The 21,263-nt window shown below is 39.2% G+C and overlaps 1 protein-coding gene across 3 annotated transcripts in view; it reads left to right on the top strand.

Annotated features, from left to right (window-relative positions):
- Nucleotides 1-14,233, top strand: part of SLC23A2 (solute carrier family 23 member 2) — an 82,835-nt gene extending 68,602 nt beyond the window's left edge. For all 3 annotated transcript variants that reach the window (XM_075207384.1, XM_075207383.1, XM_075207386.1), the window contains 4 exons: nt 4,160-4,289; nt 4,475-4,612; nt 7,407-7,502; nt 9,997-14,233. In XM_075207384.1, the coding sequence (XP_075063485.1) occupies nt 4,160-4,289; nt 4,475-4,612; nt 7,407-7,502; nt 9,997-10,226 (594 nt within the window). In that variant the 3' untranslated portion in view covers nt 10,227-14,233. The remainder of the gene's footprint in view (nt 1-4,159; nt 4,290-4,474; nt 4,613-7,406; nt 7,503-9,996) is intronic.
- The last annotated feature ends 7,030 nt before the right edge of the window (nt 14,234-21,263 follow it).

Here is a 21,263-nt window from a genome sequence, read left to right as displayed (position 1 = left end):
ACAAGAAAGGACTTTTTTTTTGTATGTGACTAGAATATAAGGGTCAGATCTTGGGTCCCATCTTCATATATTTGTTCAAGTTCTATCATTAGGATACATTTTAAATCTTTTAAATTTTAAGGGGGATAGATATACATGGAGGATATTCGGATAAGTATATTGTAATCACATATAAAATGAAGTAGTATCTGTGACTATAAATCACAGGCACCAATTTACTAATTTCCTATAATATGAGTAAACTATGTACATATACAAAAATTGATCATATATAAAAAGAGAAAATAGTATCTGTGACTATATAAATCACATACACTAATTTACTCATTCCCTATAATAGTTATTTCTCTGTTCCATTTCTTTTGATCTTTAAAATGATATCCGTTCCAAACCATCATTTAACGTCTACCTATCTTTTGAATATCTACTCATCCATGTATTTGAAACTCGCAAGAGAAAGGAAAATTTGGTAATATCCAAAAGATCAATACGATTCTGACTCATAGTACATCTCCGCTTCAAATTATTGATATTACCATTTACAATATCAATAAAGCATTTGCATAGACACTCGTTTCCTCTCCAAAAAAAATCAAAATATGGTCAATGTATCTGACCCAAGTGATTATCTGATCAGTATAAATCTGTAAATCTTTACTAAATACAGTCTCTCTTTCCCACTGTCCCAGATACAGATTAGCAAATGTTGGGGCACAGGCTGCCCCCATTGCAGTGCCCTGAACTTGCAGGTAGACCTTATCTGAGAAAACCAAAAAGTTTTTCTTGAGAATAAACTCCAAGTAATTCTATTAAGAAATCATTAAACTTGTTCTTAGCTTCTGTTTTTCTGTTTGTAAACAAATATCTCACGCCAGTCCCACTTTGTGTCCTATACTCGCGTAGAGGGATTCCACATCTATCGTAATCATCCAAGTCTCCTCATCTAATGCAAACCCATCTAACGTTTTCAGGACATCAGCCGTATCTTTAATGTATGAGGGCAAAGATGTAACATGTTTCCTGAAGTGTGTATCTACAAAAATTCTAACCTGTTCTGTAAGACAACCATTGTCAGAAAGAATTGGTCTACCTATGAGTATCTCTTTATTTTTATGTATGTTTGGTAGTAGGTACAATGTGGAAATTCTGGGATTATCAACTTGCAAAAAGTCAAATTCAGTTTTGCATATAAATGTAAAGGCATTTTTAATAATTTCCTAATAGAATATTTTAAACTCCTCAACTGGATTAGAGAACAGACATCTGTAACATTTAGTGTCATTAAGTTGTCTAAGAGCTGCCTTGATAATTGCAGTGGGCAAGATGACCACATCCTCCCCCCTTATCTGAGGGCTTACTGATCACATCCTCCAACTTTTCTCTCTCTATAAGTGCCTTTACTCCCTTTTTAAATTGTCGATTTTGATCACCTGATGTTTACTTCTTAAGGTGTCAAGTTCTTTAGGTACAGTGTCCTCAAACACTTGGATTTGGGGACATATATTGTCTTTAGGAAAAAAACTTAGATTTTTTTCTACATATAGTCCTAGTTTCTATATTGGGCTCTGTGACATGATCTATGTGGGCAAAACAAGCAGAATGCTGAAACATTTTTTGTTGCCTTCATAACTATCGTCGCCAATAAAGACTGTCCAGTGCAATCAGTGTGGGTCCAATGCACAAAGAGATTTAATTGCAAAAATAGCAAAGCATAACTGGTACATACGCTTGCGCACTGGAGTAGCAGTCATTAATCCTAAAGTCTGTGTAGAGAGAGACTGTTACTGTGCCCCGTGGACTGGTTTTATAAAGTTTGGGTTGAAAAAAACAGTGATGGTGTCACAATGTACACAAAGATAACATTAAGATCGTTCTTCATTGGTTCAGGGTTCAAGATAGCTCAGTATAATGCAGGTCATGGATCTGTTCAAACAATGCTTCTCCAAAGGTGGGGACAATTCAGTCTTAGTCTTCAGTATTAGTGTACATTTCTTGCCTCAGGGAACCACCAAAAATACAGTTTAACCTATTAACATATTTGGTACAGAGTATTTTGAGTATTAATCTTATATTAATCATAACTAGCGATTGCAATGTGCTACTGATTAGCCAATGATACCGGATTCCTGCTGGTGAAATGTGGGCTAATGTAGACCAAAACACAATACATTTCTTATGAACTGAACCCCATATATCTTTAACCTTGTGTAATAAATCTCAAAGTCTTTTACATTAATAATAAAAGAATGTGAGTTGGAAAATTTATTGAAGGTGAACTATTTACAAATGTAGATGTGAATGTCAGTGTACTTACTTTGTTTTCCTGTGTGGAGACTATTAAAACCGGTGTTTAATAATTTAGAACGACTTCATCCAATCATTTGACTTCCAACAATTTATATTTATTTATTTTAATATTGAATCCTTATCAAATGGATTATTTTTTCATATATTTTTCACTTTGTTTTATTATTTTTAGTAACAATAGATAACACATGCATTGAGATCACATTGATACTCAGTGGAAGCCCATAGATAGTATTTCTTCGCTCTAATGTTTATAATATGTCTAATAGGCTTGTAATGTTTACAATATGTCCAATAGGCCATCTCATATGTCAATTAAAAGAAACCATCTATGATTGGTGATAATATTAAAAGGCTTCATGGCTGCCAATCGTGTTGCCTCTTGAAAAGCTGATGGCGAAACATACGCTGGGGCGTGATGACTTCTCAGACCCGGAAGTGACAGCGGACACCAGCTGTTTAGCCGCGTCTATCGGTGTTTGTTTGCTGTTCTGAGTAAATCATTACTTATCCCAGTAGTGCCCACAACATACCAACAATGTTGGATATTCTATTATCTATATGTACCTGCTAGTGAGGACCCTCTGGAGCTGGCGGATAATTTTGATACAAGGATATTTAGAAGATTAGAGTGTCATATAAGACTATCTAGTTCACATATAAGAGTGATTGACAGTTTATGCGAGAGGGGATCCTCAGTTCTATATTCGATAGTAGGGAATGCATGTGTGAGTGAAGGAGAATATAGTCTGTATAATACTCTGTACAAGACTGCTCCCTATGTGAAGATAACAATATAGGACAGCAATTTATTGAATCTCACAGAAATCCACACATGTAATATATCCATAGCTACATGTTTCTACAGTAAAAGTTAATAAAATATCTGAGTATCATAACTGACTATATAATGGGGAGTCTGGCTAATTATATTTTATAGGCTGATCCATTTCTAATTAATGGTCCAAATAAGTGCAGTAGAAACTGCTAAGAAAGAAACCGCTCAAAGATAAAGTATAGAGATTTCGCTTTTATTTATATGTAATCAGAAAATGTTTCTTTTACATATCTTTTTTTTCTATTATCTTTTAATATTTTGCCAACATTAATGAGACTTTTTTTTATTTCTATATCATTCATTAGAGCAACCCGTCAATAATATAATTTAAAATGTGATCGATTCTAACAATTCGGATAATTCCATTCCTTGTGTGATAAAAAGTTTCTTATATAACTTAATAATTAGCAAACAGGAACTTTAAACTTTACAGGTTCACTTTACGCGGTGAATGTGCAAATATAACGCCTATCCGGTCTGTCAGCGATGCTATATACACTCTAGTAGAGGGAATACAAAGTCGACATGGTGCATGACATAAGCAAGTTTGATTATATAATTAACGTGAGCTTATAGAGTTGACTATTGGCAGTTCATATTTATACGCAATAAGAGCACACAAACTCTTCATGCTAAATTACATTTATATGTATACATTTTCCTATTCCTTAAACGATGTAAGAATATTTACGTTGAATGTTCTCTTTGTAGTTCGATAACCGCTGTAGTCCCAAATTCCTTTTCTGCAGCTCTGATCCTGGTTTGTCTGGTGAACGGTATTTTGTATGTTTGACTTTGGAAATATATTGAATTATATAAATAGGCGGAGAAGGCGAGTAACTGATGGCGAATGAGCCGGACTCTACAGTCTTTATGTATATAATGTGTGCAAGTGACCATTGTATTACTTTACCATTGTATTTGTTTTAGAAAAATTTGCATAATAGACAAGGTCTTAGAGTCTTAGTTGGGTTTGCCTCTTTCTAATAATAAGTCTTGTCCAATGTTTTGCAGGTTGCCAGCCGCAGGGTTATTCAGTACGGTGCTGCTTTCATGCTGCTGCTGGGCATGATTGGGAAATTTAGTGCCCTTTTTGCCTCTCTACCTGATCCTGTTCTCGGGGCACTGTTCTGTACCCTATTTGGTAAGCCAACGATGCTGTGTTGGGAAATCACATACACAATGTATGTATAATTCGTATCGAGCATATAGCACTGCAGTGGCTAACGTGTAGTTTGTGTGCCCAGAGCAATATTTTATATTTGTGCTTAATGCTCTTTACAGTGCATGATCTTTTGGTTGACACATCTTGTATGTTTTGCTGCTCAGGAATGATCACTGCAGTGGGTCTCTCCAACCTTCAGTTTGTGGATTTAAATTCTTCACGGAACCTCTTTGTCCTGGGGTTCTCTATATTCTTTGGTCTGATGCTCCCCAGCTACCTAAAGCAGAACCCACTGGTCACAGGTAAGACTTCATACACCTCATCATCACCATTTATTTATATACACATACCCACTATTCCTGCTCCTTCCCTGATCGTAGCTCCCTGCTCACTGAGCAGTCACGTTTTATTTGGCTCTTGTCCTTTTGAACTCAACTTTGATGCTATGATGGCATCAAAGTGCATCTGTCACAGCGCTTGACCCACAGTCATTCTGAGTATCTACATAATCGTATAAATGACTAAATAGTAATGGATCCTTGGTCCAGATAGAGAGCATGGGAGCATAGCTCATGTGAGGGCAATGGACCTGTACGAAGAACTTAAACCAGGCAGTACGGTCATGTGCTTGAGCCATTTGTATGAAATAAAAAGCCACAAATAAAAACCTGTAACAACATGGTAAACATATACAGTAACTTTCTTAAGAAACACAATCCCAGGACCTATTAAGTAAGTTGGTGACCTGCGTCTCTATGCTCTAAAGCCCTTACAGCGGATCTTGCCTAAATCTTTTACATAATCAATGGGGCGTGCCAACATTTAAATGTTTATGGCTATGCTAAGCAATCATGAAAGCTTGCCATTCAAAACTGTTATGTCGCTCATTAATGAGAATTACTTTTATGTCCCTGCGTCTTTCAGTGGCCAACACATTGCACTGCTGCATACTCTGGGAAATACACGTTTCTGATGCTTTTGATCTTCAGAACATTATGATTCCAGTTCATGTAGTTAGTGCGGATTTCATATGTTTTCATCGTCCACAAACATTTGGGGGTAGTTGTAGCACTTACACTTAGTGTTTTATATTGTTGGCTGCATTTATGCATGTAATAAGTTTGTGTTTATTCTGTTATGGGCCAGAGAGTAAATCCAACAGTCATCATATACTAAAATAAGTAAGAGAGACCACTTTTGTAATAAGTAGTCTGTTCTATATGATGCTGTTGCTAAAAGGATAAGACAAGGTTTCTGCCTTATGATTCTAAATGTTAAAAGAATGCGAATTATGTGCAGCTAGTAAGATGCAAATAGTCTTTTTTTTTTTTTTTTTTTTTTTTTTTTTAAACTACCATCATATGAGGTGTAATATTTATTGGCCATGAAATCCTGACCTGTGAATGTAATTATATCTTACTTATACCATAAACACTTTAAAAGTCCTGTAAATATAAAAATGACATATTTAATCTGATAACCTAAGTCCTTTTCGATTATGCAGTACTTCCCTGGGAAACACATTTTCCCCACACTGTGATTGCCCCAACACTTACAATTCTGAGATGCTCTGTCCATCTTCTGGTCTTAAGATCAGAGGTGGAGGCACAGCATGGAACCATGGCACTGTGCAGGACACTTCAGATCAGAGGTGGTGGCATGGCATGGGGCCATAGCACTGCAGGACACCAGATCAGAGGTGGAGGCACGGCATGGAACCATGGCACTGTGCAGGACCCTTCAGATCAGAGGTGGTGGCATGGCATGGGGCCATAGCACTGCAGGACACCAGATCAGAGGTGGAGGCACAGCATGGAACCATGGCACTGTGCAGGACACTTCAGATCAGAGGTGGTGGCATGGCATGGGGCCACAGCACTGCAGGACACCAGATCAGAGGTGGAGGCATAGCATGGAACTATGGCACTGTGCAGGGCAATTCAGGTCCGAGGTGCAGGTATGGCATGGGGCCATAGCACTGCAGGACACCAGATCAGAGGTGGAGGCATAGCATGGAACTATGGCACTGTGCAGGGCAATTCAGGTCCGAGGTGCAGGTATGGCATGGGGCCATAGCACTGCAGGGCACTTGATAGTATCCAGCATTGGCATAACATCACCTACACTGTTAAGCATCTGTTCTGGAGACCTGAAGTACAATGGCCAAATTACCTAAAATAGGGGCTTGTGTGTGTTTTTCTTAGTCTTCTCAAAGAAAAGGATGTTTACGGTGGAGGGAATTAAACGAAGGGATTAAGGCTAACTCCGCTATTGTTTATTTTTAGTATAATGTTCTCCATAATCTACCTTACACTTCTTCTAGACAACATAACTTCTCTGCTTCTAAAGTTACAGGTAGCAATGAGTATAAGCAATGAGAAAACTGCTTGCTTATTGCTGTTTTTATTCTGAATTTATACTGTGTATTGCCAACAGATTATGCTGTGCTGTACAATATAGAAACATTTCATTACAAACCATAGACAAACTGAGACAGGTGGTATTGAGGTCACGGGCTGTAAAATCCATGGTAAATTGCAGAGTTTGTAGATTGTAAGCTTGCGAGCAGGGCTTTCTCACCTCTCTGTCTGTTTTACCCAATTTGTTTATTAGTTTACTATGTTTGTCCCCAATTGTAAAGCGCTACGGAATATGTTGGCGCTATATAAATTGATGATGATGAGAGTTTTGGAAATAATCATTATATTCTAATATTGAAGTGGAGGTGTTGCCATTAGCAACCAATCAGATTGTAGATATCCTCTTCTAGAATGTACTGGATAAATTCTAGCTAAAATCAGGTTGCTATGGGCAACACCTCCACTTTTCCTTTTTAGAAACTGGGACAAATCTACCCCATAGTGTGAGTTTGGGTAGAACTGCTCTTCTTCTATTTCACTTCTGTTCAGCTTCTAATCTTTGCTAGTTCCACCCTTGTATCTGGCACATAGGTTAAAATTCCATTTAAAGTTGTGGAGGGGGATTCTTTTATTAAAAATAAATAAGTTGTGGAAATTATTGTACTAAAATAGGAAACATTGTTTTTTTTATATTAGTGGTCCTTTGTGGACTCACATGTCCTTGTTTCTCTTCTAGGCATCGCAGAGATTGACCAAGTGTTAAATGTGCTCCTTACGACAGCCATGTTTGTGGGAGGCTGCGTGGCTTTCATTTTGGACAACACTATTCCTGGTCAGTGATTTCAAGAGTCCTAAACCTTAGGTCACAATTTTCTAATCTACGCTCTAATGAAATCTACCTATTTTTTTCTTTTGTATTTGTCCAATGTAAATGTGTAACATGACTGCACAGTGTAACTTACTATTACAAAGGTGGTATTCATTTCAGGCTAGCTGCAGTCTGCAAGAAGAAACTGTGGTCTCTCCAGTAATCCTCTTCTCCTCTCCAAGCTCTCTTATTAGTCTTAGGTCTACAGTCACCACCTTTTATTAATATTGTACAGAGCCCCATATTGTGACCACAGTACAATGCAGAGCAGAGCAGGGGCGGGGTGGGGGCTGCATTCCTCGAAAATGGAAATAAAAACATGATCAGTGTTTATGAACAGAATTGACAACATTTATATAATACAAATTAGAAGTATACATATATTGTATTAAAGAAATACCCTTTAATAAACCTGTAATAAGTTCATAAAATGTTGTTCATATGCATTTCAAAACCGTACACTAGGGTCTCCAAAAAAAAATAAAATTAAAAAATAAAGCCCTATATGTCAAAGCATATGTACAGTCATGGCCAAAAGTTTTGGGAATGACGCAAGCATTGGTTTTCACAAAGTTTGCTGCTTCAATGTTTTTAGACCTTTTGGTCAGATGTTGCTGTGGTATATACTGAAGTCAAATTATGAGCATTTTGTAAGTGTTAAAGGCTTTTATTGACAATTACATTAAGTTTATGCAAAGAGTCAATATTTGCAGTGTTGACCCTTCTTTTTGAAGACCTCTGCAATTCGTCCTGGCATGCTGTCAATGTACTTCTGGGCCACATACTGACTGATGGCCGCCCACTCTTGCCTAATCAGTGTTTGGAGTTTGCCAGAATTTGTGGATTTTTGTTTGTCCATCTGTCTCTTGAGGATTGACCACTAGTTCTGGGATTAGTGGGATTAAGGTCTGGGGAAGTTTCTTGGCCATGGACCCAAAATTTTGATGTTTTGATCCCTGAGCCACTTAGTTATCACTTTTACCTTATGGCAAGGTGCTCCATCATGCTGGAAAAGGCATTGTTTGTCACCAAAATGTTCTTGGATGGTTGGGAGAAGTTGCTCTTGGAGGATGTTTCGGTACCATACTTTATTCATGGCTGTGTTCTTAGGCAAAATTGTGAGTGAGCCCACTCCCTTGGCTGAGAAGCAACCCAACACATGAATAATCTCAGGATGCTTTACTGTTGGCATGACACAGGACTGATGGTAGCGCTCACCCTTTCTTCTCCGGACAAGTGTTTTCTCAGATGCCCCAAACAAACTGAAAGGGGATTCATCAGAGAAAATGACGGTCTTGGTGCTTGCTGGACATTCTTAGGCACCCTGAAGCCTTCTTCACAACTATTGAACCTCTCTCCTTGAAGTTCTTGGTGATCTGATAAATGGTTGATTTAGGTGCAATCTTACTAGCAGTAATATCCTTGCCTGTAAAGTCCTTTTTGTGCAAAGCATTGATGACTGCACGTGTTTCCTTGCAGTTCACTATGATTTCAAGCACCACCCTTCTTTTTTAAAGCTTCCAGTCTGTTATTTTAACGCAAGCAGCATGACAGAATGATCTCCTGCGTTGTCCTCATCAACACTCTCACCTGTGTTAATAAGAATCACTTACCTGATACCAGCTGGTCCTTTTGTGGCAGGGCTGAAATGCAGTTCACATGTAGCTTTGGGGATAAAATTCATTGTCATGGCAAAGAGGGACTTTGAAATTAATTGCAATTCATCTTATCACTCTTCATGACATTCTGGTTTATATGCTAATTGCCATCATAAAAACTGAGGCAGCAGACTTTGTTAAAAATAATATTTGTGTCATTCTCAAAACATTTGGCCATGACTGTAGTATCCTATGATAGCATTGTAGAAGTCACATGTAGGTTGAGGCAAAGTATCAAAGTTGTAGACTAAAATGATTCAAATCACATCTATACAGAAACACCAATGATCTGCAAATTAATAGAATATGAAAAGATAAGTTCCAGTGCTCGCTGATTAATACATGTAATCTCAATATCCATGGCTTGGTATAGCTGGTGTGTTCCTTAACCTTGGCTTATAAGGGAACATGTTCCTGATCGCATACAGCTGTCAGTGGAATGATAAGTGAAGCCTGGTTCTCCCACTTCAGGCAGATCAAGGCAAAGGCGACAATTATGTGCGACAAATCACCCAATACAGTAGGATGATTTCATTGTCCACTATTGAATTAATTGCGGGCATAGTTGGATCCAGAGGGGTTAGAAAAGGGATAAAAAGGATCACGAGCCAATTTGCTCATAGCCCATAGATAGAGCATTAACCTGTGTCGGGCAGGACTAGTCACAAGTAAGCCAATAATTTGTTTGAAAGGCACTGATTTCATACATAGAGGCCAATGCACTGATGTTACATAAAGTAAATTATTTGTAAATGATATAGGAAAGTCCTTTATTTAACCAGAATGAACTTTCCTTCCAGGTACACCTGAAGAAAGGGGCATCCGGAAGTGGAAGCGTGGGTTAGGCAAAGGATCTGCCAATGAAGGGATGGAGTCCTATGACCTACCTTTTGTAATGAACTTTCTCCGGAAGTACAAGTGCTTCAGCTACCTTCCGATCAGTCCCACATTTGCGGGATACAAATGGAAGTCTCTACAGAAGAAAAAGAAGAGTCGGAGAGCCGAGAAGGAGTTGGAGCCAACAGTATAACCCAGGCCTCCCTTTTCCAGCTCCAGTCTTGTCGTACAGTAATACGTCTTTGCAATCTCTTGCCAGGTTCACCAAGCCTTGAGCTAGATGTTTTGTTTAGTACTTTCTGTATATTTACTTAGAAATATTCCAGGGCTGAGACACGGGGTCTGCTGTGAGCTTAACTCACCCTGTCCCCTCCATGTTGATATTGTGCCTCTAATGCAGTGTTTTCCTCTACCTGGTCCTCTTACAAGCAATATGTCCCGCCTGTGTTCTCCTGCCCTTCCTCCCTGCATGGCTGACTTCTGGTATATCAGTAGTTAACTCAACACTGGCTGATTAAACGGGTACTGTGCCTACTACTGGGCACACTCTGGTTGTTGACCTTCTATCTCAGCCCTGAAATATAATTTAAATTATTTTGTTGCAATGTTTCCTCCTATCCCCTTGGGAGTCCCAGTGTACAGTGGTGAATATTAGAACTTTTCTCCTGTCCTTCCCATACAGTCTTTACACCAGGAGATTGAATGGGGGGGAGTTGGCTGGGTTTAGTTTCCATTAAGTGTAGAGGCCAGTATACCCACTAGGTGGTGCTCACTTCTGACCATCAGCCATGGAGATAACTTCTGAAGTATGTGTAAATGTATTTATGTTGTGCACAGCCATCTTACCTTTGCATATCATTTATTTGGTTTACCAGTGCAGCAAATTCTTTATTTGTAATATTTATGTCTGTGTGATTTTTTTTGATTTTTTTTTTTTGTATTGTATTTATTGGATTTGCCTTAATGATGCTTTTCTGATAAACGTTATGGATCGTAGGGTTTGAGGTTTGGAAGACATACACGTGACTGCTCCTCCGTTATCTGATCTGTTGTAACTGACAAACTCCCCAAACCTGTGTGATCCACACGCACATATGTGCATCACGGCAATTATTAAACATCAGGTCAAATTAAAGGTAAACTAGATAAGTCATTCCCACTGAGGTCCAGCATGGGATATAGCTGTTTGTGGACATGTCTTTTTCACGCACTGCTGGTACCATGTTCTGGGCGAAACCAATATTTAGCCGGTCCATTCAAGGAATTATAAGATATAAAATATAAGTTTTCTTGCGCTGTTTTCCGAATGTTTGTACACTTGATAAAACCGCCAGGAGAATGGGGCAGCACAGAGACCCATTGATCTCTAGGCTGAGCCACTTGTGCTGTCAAAGTGTTACTGCTAGAACAGTGATGGCTAACCTGTGACACTCCAGGTGTTGTGAAACTACAAGCCCCAGCATGCTGTGCCAGCTATCAGCTAGTTATCTACCGGCAAAGCATGCTGGGGCTTGTAGTTTCACAACACCTGGAGTGTCACAGGTTAGCTATCACTGCGCTAGAAAATGGTCTGTGTGTTGTCTAGTCTCTTCTGAACGGTGTACGAGAACACAGGCGGCTCGGCTCAGAGACCAGTGCCTCTGTCATTCTGTTTCCCCTGGTGCGTTTCTCCAGTTGGGTTCAGTTTAGGGCACAGCTCAAGAAAATATTCCATACCAAAAAAAGAGAAGGAAAGAATGGAGCAAGGGCTCACCCCAAAACTAACTTGTGAAAGTTATCTCTCCCTCCAGTAGTTATAAATATATCTGTACATATTAATGGTCTATGTTTTTGTTTTTGTTTTATATACATATTTACATAAACATGACTTGTAGAAGATGCAGAAGAAAGCTGATACCATAGAAAATTCTACAATTTGCATCACACACTATTTCTACTTAAATCTTTAAAACCACTCAGAGTTTTTCTTTGTGAAATGTTTGATCACCAGTCTTTCCTCTTTGGGAAGCAGCCCCCATTCAAAAGAACTGTACACATTTGCTAGTTAGTCACCCACCCCTCACGTGATCCATAGATTTTAGGACAAGCCCCCTCTCTGCAGGGACCATCACAATTACTAGGTTGACAGCTTGGAAAGCACAGAGCTGGGTAATGAGATGCAAATAGTCAGTCATTGAGTAAACAGTGAAGAAGGCTTCTGAATGAATAAGAAAAGTGGATGATTAATTCTGTAACTAAATTTACTATATATTCATCACAACCTATCTGCATGAATAACTGAGCTGGGTCTGCCAGTGCCGACAGCTCTCTCCTAACCCCTTTGTCAGCTCTGCCAGAACCATGACTGCATTCCAGCAAAGATGGGTGGTTGGGAGAACGGTCTGCTTAGATAGCAGCTGTTATACAAAGGTGTACGACCGCCATAAGGATAAAGCACCATCAGAAAACACTTATTCAGTTTTATCCGAAACAAGTATTCTGAATGATTGCTATTATACAACCCCCTTACTACACCCACAATGAGGGCATTCACTTTTATTAGTTGTCACTTATTTGGATAACTTTTATTTTTTATAAACTCACTGTGTCCTCAACAAATACTTGTCGCACATCTGGGTTAACATAAGTTAAAGGGCACTGAAATTAAAATAAGTAATAAATTAAATTAAATGAAATATCTATTTGTAATAGTCACATATATAATAGGTATTATACATTTCAGGAGTTTATTGCAACCAGAGTGAAGATAGCAGCAAAAATAAGTAAAATATGCCTTTGTTCTATAGTAGTTAAAAGCAGTACAAATGACATAATAGTTACATGCAGCATTTCTGGTATTACGTCCTTTTTCAAGCAGAGTTTCTACCAGTCTCAGATTAATGATAACTGAAAACAATAGCTTCTGTAAGATATTTTGCAATTACAATGTAAAACATCTCAAATTTAGGGGACCTTTTACATATATATTGTCAGTATTACAAGATTATTTTAACAACCAGTTTTGGTTGCCCATTAATTCCATCTATTCTGACATCTTTTTAAAAGAACCTATTCACATGAGCCTGCTCTTACATTTGTTATTAGATAGCGGGTATTGCCTTTATTACCACCTACATACTCTGTCCGATTCTTTATTCCCCTTTGCCAGTCTCCTTGCAACTTTAAAGGGATTATGGGGTATATTTACTAAACTCCGGGTTAGAAAAAGAGGAGATGTTGCCTATAGCAACCAATCAGATTCTAGCTGTCATTTTGTAGAGTGCACTAAATAAATGACAGCTAGTATCTGATTGGTTGCTATAGGCAACATCTCCTCTTTTTCAAACCCGCAGTTTAGTATATCTAGCCCTATGTCTCTGAAATGTAAATTTGAGTGCAAAATATAACTACTATTATCTGTTAACGCAAACAAAAGTGTGGCATCTCTTCACTCAGCAGAGCAGATCTAGCACATGGGCTAGTAGAAGCCAATAAACACAATAAATAGACTGTATTTAGTGTCTGTCTGAGCATAAATACATTGCAGGCTTATGCCCATTCGCTAAGCCATGATTGAAGGGCGACCTTCGTGTTTGGAATGCTGTGATCTGTTGTAATGATTCAATGTAGCAAACAGTTACAACTCTTTTGCCTCCCCCTGGAACCTGCACAGATACCTGAAGCCTGGTGTCAGGAGTACTCTTTTAGATGATGGCAACCTATGCTGTTCACAGTGCAGAAGGATTCAATCCATCCGGCTAAATAGATGAGAAAAAAAACATTTGTTTTATCAGGCAAGACCCCACCTGTTTGCTACACAATGAGAATGGAATAAAAATGGGATTGTGAATAACCCTTTCATCATCACCATTTATTTATATAGCGCCACTAATTCCGCAGCGCTATACAGAGAACTCACATCAGTCCCTGCCCCATTGGAGCTTACAGTCTAAATTCCCTAACTAACACACACACACACACACACAGAGAGATTAAGGTCAATTTTGATAGCAGCCAATTAACCAACCAGTATGTTTTTGGAGTGTGGGAGGAAACCGGAGCACCCGGAGAAAACCCACACAAACACGGGGAGAACATACAAACTACACACTGATAAGGCCATGGTCGGAAATTGAACTCATGACCCCAGTGCTGTAAGGCAGAAGTGTTAGCCACCTTAAATACTAGAACCCACTACAAATTAGCTATTTTTTTTTAAAATATGAACACATTAATTTCCTTTTATCTCCAGGTCAATTATTAAAATATAATGGATAGGCAAATGGAGACTTGTATGAAATAATATGAGAACATAAATGGTACCGTAGAAGATAGTAAACGTATTGGGTATGTATACTAAGAAAAGAATTGTGAGGACCCAGCCTAAATGACATCTCAACCCAGGTTTTGGCTACCGAGCCATTGGTTATAATCCCTTGGATTAGGGAGTCAACAAGCAGGCATAGTCTCTTTTGCTTTCTTTTATGTTTCTCCAGTTGCCTCTTTTATTAAATTGTGGTATCCGTTATTTCATCATTCATTGCCTTCTAAAAATAATTGTTTCTAAAACCTTGCCCTGTAGAGGACTTCCCTCTGCTTTTCTTGTTATGCATGCACATATCTTTGTTGTCATTCACAAATCATTGTAGAACAAACACGTTCATTGTCTCACCCATCGGGGACGTTTGGTTTGGATGTCGGGATAGAAACAGTCTGTAAGACTGCCTGTACTAATCATCCATGAATACTAAAAGATCTCTGATTAAACTTGCATTCACTGAGCCCTACTTTGTCCGGAAATGGATACTGCCCAATGTTTGAGAGTACAACATTATACGCACAACTGAGTTTCGGCAGCAACATTATCTCTATTCAGTTCAAGATTCCTTACACTGCACCTTTTCTAACCTAGCTTTAATGTACCAAAATGTGTCCTATTGTCTTTATTGAGCAAACCTAAAAACCTTGGGGGGGAAAAAGTGCAGTATTAAAATGAAAACACTAAATCTAGTTTGTTTTCGTATACCCCACAACACTTTATATTGCAGGGTTTTTTACAAGTCTAATTTTGACATACTGCATATGAAGAGTTTACATACTACAGTAGCACTTACTTTTGCCGATTTAAGATATTACTGGTGCCTCTAGCGAGAGACTAACTAAAGCTTGAAAAATTGTGCCATTATAAGCATTTCAGACATTCCTTTTTTCATTTAATTTTTCACAATTGATAAAATTTGTAAAAAAGAAACGTATAACTGAATTACATGCACTAATATTTGTTTTTGTGTTCTGCTGATGTAACTAGCTTAAACTAAGAAAAACAAATAGAAGCTATTATATTATATTTTATGTTGAAACCCGATGTTTCTTCGTTCGTTGAAGGTAATCTGTATGTACAACTCTTTAACTACAGGAGGACTATTCAATAACAGTCCATCCAGCAGTCACGGGGTATTCAATTGTGAAAATCCCGCGCTCGAAAAATATTACCGTTAATACGGTAATTACTCGCTGAATTTCAGCTCGCAGCTCCCTGAGCTGAAATCCAGCGAGTAAATTACCGTATTAACGGTATTTTCACGCAAATTACCGTATTAACAGTAATATTTTTCAAACGCGGGATTTTCACCCGTCTCGCTAACAATTGAATGCCCCCTTCGTTTATTGTTGGCTATTTTGTTTTGCTTATTTTTTTTGACTGTAACAAAGTGTTTTTTTTTCCCTCCCCAAGATGTAATTTGTTACAATTTTTTAAAGAAATAATTTCATTTTTAGTGTTTTTAGTTTTTCTTACATGGCTTTCATTTATCGTTGAAATATATTTAAGTAAAATATGTAATATTGGACCATATGTTGTGAATAATAGTAGAAAAAAAGCTATTTTATTCTGTATTTTTAAAGCTTGTTAAATATAAAAAATAAAAATTGATATACCTGCTGATTATTTTTGTTTTTCTCCCTTCGATGGTATTCGAGTAAAGTCCACTCAGTCATTCAAATATTATACTGTTTTGTATTTTTGTTTTTATGAATGAGAAACGCTGGTATTGTGCGTAAATCAGGTGGGTTACATTATAATGGGGAAATAACCTTCATCCAAAATGCCGAGTCAAAGGTCTGAACTGTGTGGATGGTGAGTGAACGCCTTTGTGAATATGAATATACTTAGTTGTGTATGCACCATCTATTTTGTTTGTTACTGCCAGAAATTTTCACAAACCAATAATATTTAGACAAGGGTTAAAGCATAAGTTAACTATACAACATCTGGATTTTATTTTTATTTTAGTATTAATAAAAATATATTGAAGTCAACTGGAGAGTGGTATGAAATCATCATAATCTGCACACCGCATCACCAACAGAACATAATACAGGTAAAATTGGTAAAAATCAATACAAGAGACTATAGAGAAAGCAACTACATAAGACACTACTAGAACTAAGGAAACATTACAAAGGATGAGGAGAAAGGAGGTAGGGATGGCAGTGAACGAAGACAACAGGTGGAGTGTGAGAATAGTCTTAGGCTGGGTACACACTACAAGTTTTTCACCTGATTATCGGGCCAGGGACAACCGTTCGGCCCGATATCGCATTAGTGTCTACGCTGTAACAATGAACGATTATTGTTCCAAAACACATTGTATTGTTTGAGTTTATGAAGGGACTAAAAATCTTGGTCAACAATGGAACAATGTCCTTCCAATCCTGTAGTGTGTATGTACTCATGACCAGCAGTGCAGGCAGATCTCCTTGAAAAGATCTTGACTCTGTAGACGATGGTTATGACAGATGAAGAGCACAGATCTGAAGGTAAAATGAGTAGTGTGTGTACACGTGAATCAGCATGCTGATCAAGACTTTCAGTCATTGGTAAAATCGTCCATTATATTTCATTGGGAGAAATTTTCTGTAGAGTACCCAGTCTTCCGATGGGTTTGGGAACGCAAGTGTAAAAAAACTGATTTTTGAGGGAGTGTTTGAAAGATTTATGGCTGGTCTGGCCAGATGGGGCAGGGATTTGTGTTCTGAAAGCGGGAGTGTGAGGTGGTGCTAGGTGGTGAGAGGTGAAGATCATTGATAGAATGTAGTGGACGAGTAGGGGAGTATTCCTTGACAAGGTTGGAGATGGGGGGGGGGGGGGGGGGTTAGTCGTGTTTCCTCATTCAGCACAGATGTTCAGGGGGAACAGATGGGAGGGAGATGACAATAGTTGAAATAATATGTAAACATAATTAGTATATTAGCAGGTAGTGCACTATAGGTTCATAAGAAGACAATTTTGGGCCCCCGGGCTTGATGGCATGGTAACCCACGTTTAGGGTCCTGTGCCATTGGTTATAACCCCTTGCATTAGGGAGTACACAAAGTACAATAATACCAGCTACTGACTGATGTAAGAAGTGGAGAGGTTCAGAGGTCATGTTGCTTCCACTACTGTAGTCTGGCTGGCCATACCTGCTGGAATTTGTAGTTCAACAGTTGAAGATTAAATATGTTTCTTATTGATGTCGAGCAGGCATTCTTAACTAGTGGGAGGCAACCATTAAATGAGGGTCTCCAAGGTGCACAGTCTGCAAAGCTATATGAATTTAGTTTTAGGATTAAAATGCTGTAAATATGAGTGTAATTCTAGTACAAATATGGGTTATTGTAGTGTGAGCAACACTTGTATAAGGGGCTTGTGGGGAGAAGGCAGCACATGGGATAAACACAGATGGGAGGATGTATGTATTACGCTGCTCATACACCGCCCTTCATTTATGCCCATACCCTTTGATTTTTTTTTGTCACCTGTACATGTCCGTTGCATGTCGAAGAAAAAAAATAAAATATTAATAGGATGGGAGTCTGAAGGAAAGACCTAATCAGCTACGAGCAAGTGCGTAGTTACCTTCTGTGATGAGCGGGCACTGTGTCGAGATGCAAGATATTTAAGATGTAGCCTTAAAAGCCTGAAGCTCATCTGAAGTGCGAAACTTAACAAGAGGTTTCATTTTCCTGGCAACAGTGTGGAAAGTAAATTTGTTTTCTCCGATAGGTGCATAGTTTAAATGCCAGGACATAGCGCAACACAAGGAATTCTGATAGACATTTCATTTCTTTGTAGTCATTGCTGTATAGGACTGTGATTTCTTTTGCTATTAGTTTTCAAAAATCTGTTTTAAAATATTATGTTCAGTTAGTAGTATACTAGTACTCCTAACACTACTGAATTAATACTCTGTGGTGCTATACTCACACAGTAACTAGTTCTAGTTTACAAGTAGTACTATCATTTTAGAATAAGTATTTCCATATAGTTTAGGTAAATTGCTGACACAGTGTACATCTGGAGCAATTTATGAACCTGAAATTGATGACACTTGTAGAACTACAAGTGCCAGACATCCATAGCCCGCTGAATTGTGTTGGGCACCTGTGTATTAAAAAAATAAAATTGCACACTCCCTTGTTCACCAATTTATTATTCAACTAAATACTTGGGGTGGATACTCTTCTTTCTTTCAGCTTGGCAATCCTTGTGCAAAATATAAAACCTAAGGGATGCCTTGACCTGCACCTAGAGGAGCTGTGATGCTGATGGAAAGCTTGATGCCTGTCAGACTGTAATACATGCAGAGCAGCTTCACTCTGATCAGTCATAGCGTGGGACCTCTGCCCTGTATTACTAGTGGTGAACTCCATGTGGTGTCTCGCCACTAACCACATTAACCTACATTGATACAATCCATGAACTACGAGAATGTTCATTTGGTAGCTACCTGTGTACAGTGCCACACTACTATGTTTATCATGTGAAGAATTTGGTTAATGAGAAATTCTGAGAGTCTAATCTGAGTATTGTATAATTAGAATGCTCTGGTCACTGAATTGCAAATTCCAGCCATAGTTTGTACCATCACAAGTTCAGCAAGTTTGTCTTTAATATAACAGTCATCAAGTTATAACAAAGCAAGTAAGACCGGCTTCTATAATAACCCCATACAACACAATAATAGTGATAGGAGCTAAATGGAACTGTAGGGGTTGTACGGGAACATTGGGCAAAGGACTTGCAGGTGGCGAAATGAGACATAAGGTTTGCAACTGTGCATATTTCCTGTTACCCTAAACCACACACAGTCGGCCTCCTTCAATGGTTACTGAAGACCTATTTTAATTAAAGTTTGATTAATGCAATGAAAAAGGGAGGACTGTAACCAGGGCCACCAAGAGGATGATTAGGATAGAGTTTGTGCGCTGCCGCAGGGACTGGTTGTGTGGCCACGCTGGGGAAGAGGGAGGGGGTGAGTAAGATGAAAGCTAGAAACATAACAGGTGATGGACAGGACATAGAGGAAGAGAGGTTGGGAAACAACATTTGGAGGACTAAAGGACGAGGCTCTTGGTGGACTGTGTTGCTCTCTCCAATATGTTACTGCAGCTGTTACTTGATTCTTGTCTGGGTTCTGGAATGTTGGAACCTGCATGAAAATGTATAAATACATGAAATATGGAAAGCCGAGAATAAGTGATATAAATAGCTGATGATGATGAAAGTACATTACCCAGTTCAAGCACTATGTAATGCATACATTATAATATAACAAAAATGTATTACACACAGTCTGTAGAAGCTCAGCGAAGATCTGTGGTTGCTGGATGACAAGTAGGGCGGGTGTTATGAGCTATGGTGGTCCATGGCTCACTTCCTCTGCTGGCATCCTGGGTGTTACCGTGACATCACTTCCTTGTTCCAGTCGTCACCATGACAACAGCTGGAAAGCTCTCTAACAACGCTGCGTCCTGGCATTAGAGGGGAAAAGGGGCATGTGTAAAAGTTAATTAAGCTAATTAATTATTCATGACTAGCCTCCTGTGGTTAATTTCTCTGCCGCTATGATTGGCCAGCCTAAGTATTTAAGGCAGGGAGGGCTTAGCCTCCCTGCTGGTTACAGCGTCCTGTGCCCTGCATGTGTTGCTGACCTGCCCTGTGACTATCCTTGTTATTCCTGTGGATACTCTGCTAAAATTCTGTTGGACCTCTTGTGACCCGCTGCCTGCGTATGGACTTTGCTTGTGTTTCTGATTGCCCTGACCTTTGGCTTGCACCTCAGACCTCCCTGCTCCTTCCAGCCCTGAACGTTCGGCCTGTTTCTGACCTCTCTGCCTGCCGCGGACACCCGCTCCTATCTTGGCTACCGCCTCCTATTCAGCTGCGGTATTGCATATAAGCTTCCACTACGCAGGAGCTTAAGACCTGGGGGCATCCAAGTATCTGTGAGCGCATAAAGCTTTATGGGGAAGGCGGCTGCTATATGCAAAAACCTCTGTCTCCTGTTCTGCAAGATTATATCAATAGCGACAAGCCATAACAGAGGGTTGGCAAGTTCTGGCCTGGGGGACAAACACAAGAAAGAGCACAGTGGCTAAGTGGTTAGCACTTCTGCCTCACAGCACTGGGGTCATGATTTCAATTCCCGACCTTGGCCTTATCTGTGAGGAGTTTGTATGTTCTCCCCGTGTTTGCGAGGGTTTCCTCTGGGTGCTCAGGTTTCCTCCCACACTCCTGCTGCTAAAAAATTTACCCTAGTTTGTGTGTGTGTGTGTTAGGCAATTTAGACTGTAAGCCCCAATGGGGCAGGGACTGATGTGAGTGAGGTCTCTGTACAGCGCTGCTGAATTAGTGGCGATATATAAATAAATGGTGATGATGAAGAAGAAAGAGGCCCAGCCTCTTCTACTAATAAATAAACGTGTTCTTTCTCAGAGCTCTGATCAAATACATCTACCTTCCCCAGAAGGTGGTTTCCATGGCATGCTGCCAGAGTGGCATGTCATGCAAAGGGGCGTGGCTATCATTTAAGACAGTCCTGATTCTGGTGTGACTGTCCAGTTCAGTCTGGGCTTTATCCTAACTGCATGGATAGTTGGGATGTATGTCCCACTTCACACTGTAGTGCTTGTTGAGGGCAAGCTGATTGCATCTAACTGTAGTGCATTTTGCTTGCCCTTAATGAGCAGTACAGTGTGAAGTGGTTCATACATCCCAACTGTCTTTGCAGTCACACAAAATTGGGACTGCTCCACCACAATCAGAACAGTTGGCAGACTGTGCTGCTACCTCAGACCTGTTTTTGAGGCTTCCTATACCTGTGCTTCATGTGTCTTAATCTCCGTTGCTGCTTGTCTGGATCCTGAAATTTTGGGGGGGAGGTCATCTGAGTACACATTCTGCTTCCTTGTGACCGATACACCTTGC

This window comes from Mixophyes fleayi, chromosome 4 (assembly GCF_038048845.1).
Source record: "Mixophyes fleayi isolate aMixFle1 chromosome 4, aMixFle1.hap1, whole genome shotgun sequence".
Lineage (NCBI taxonomy): Eukaryota > Metazoa > Chordata > Amphibia > Anura > Limnodynastidae > Mixophyes > Mixophyes fleayi.
This window is presented reverse-complemented; position numbering and strand designations above follow the sequence as displayed.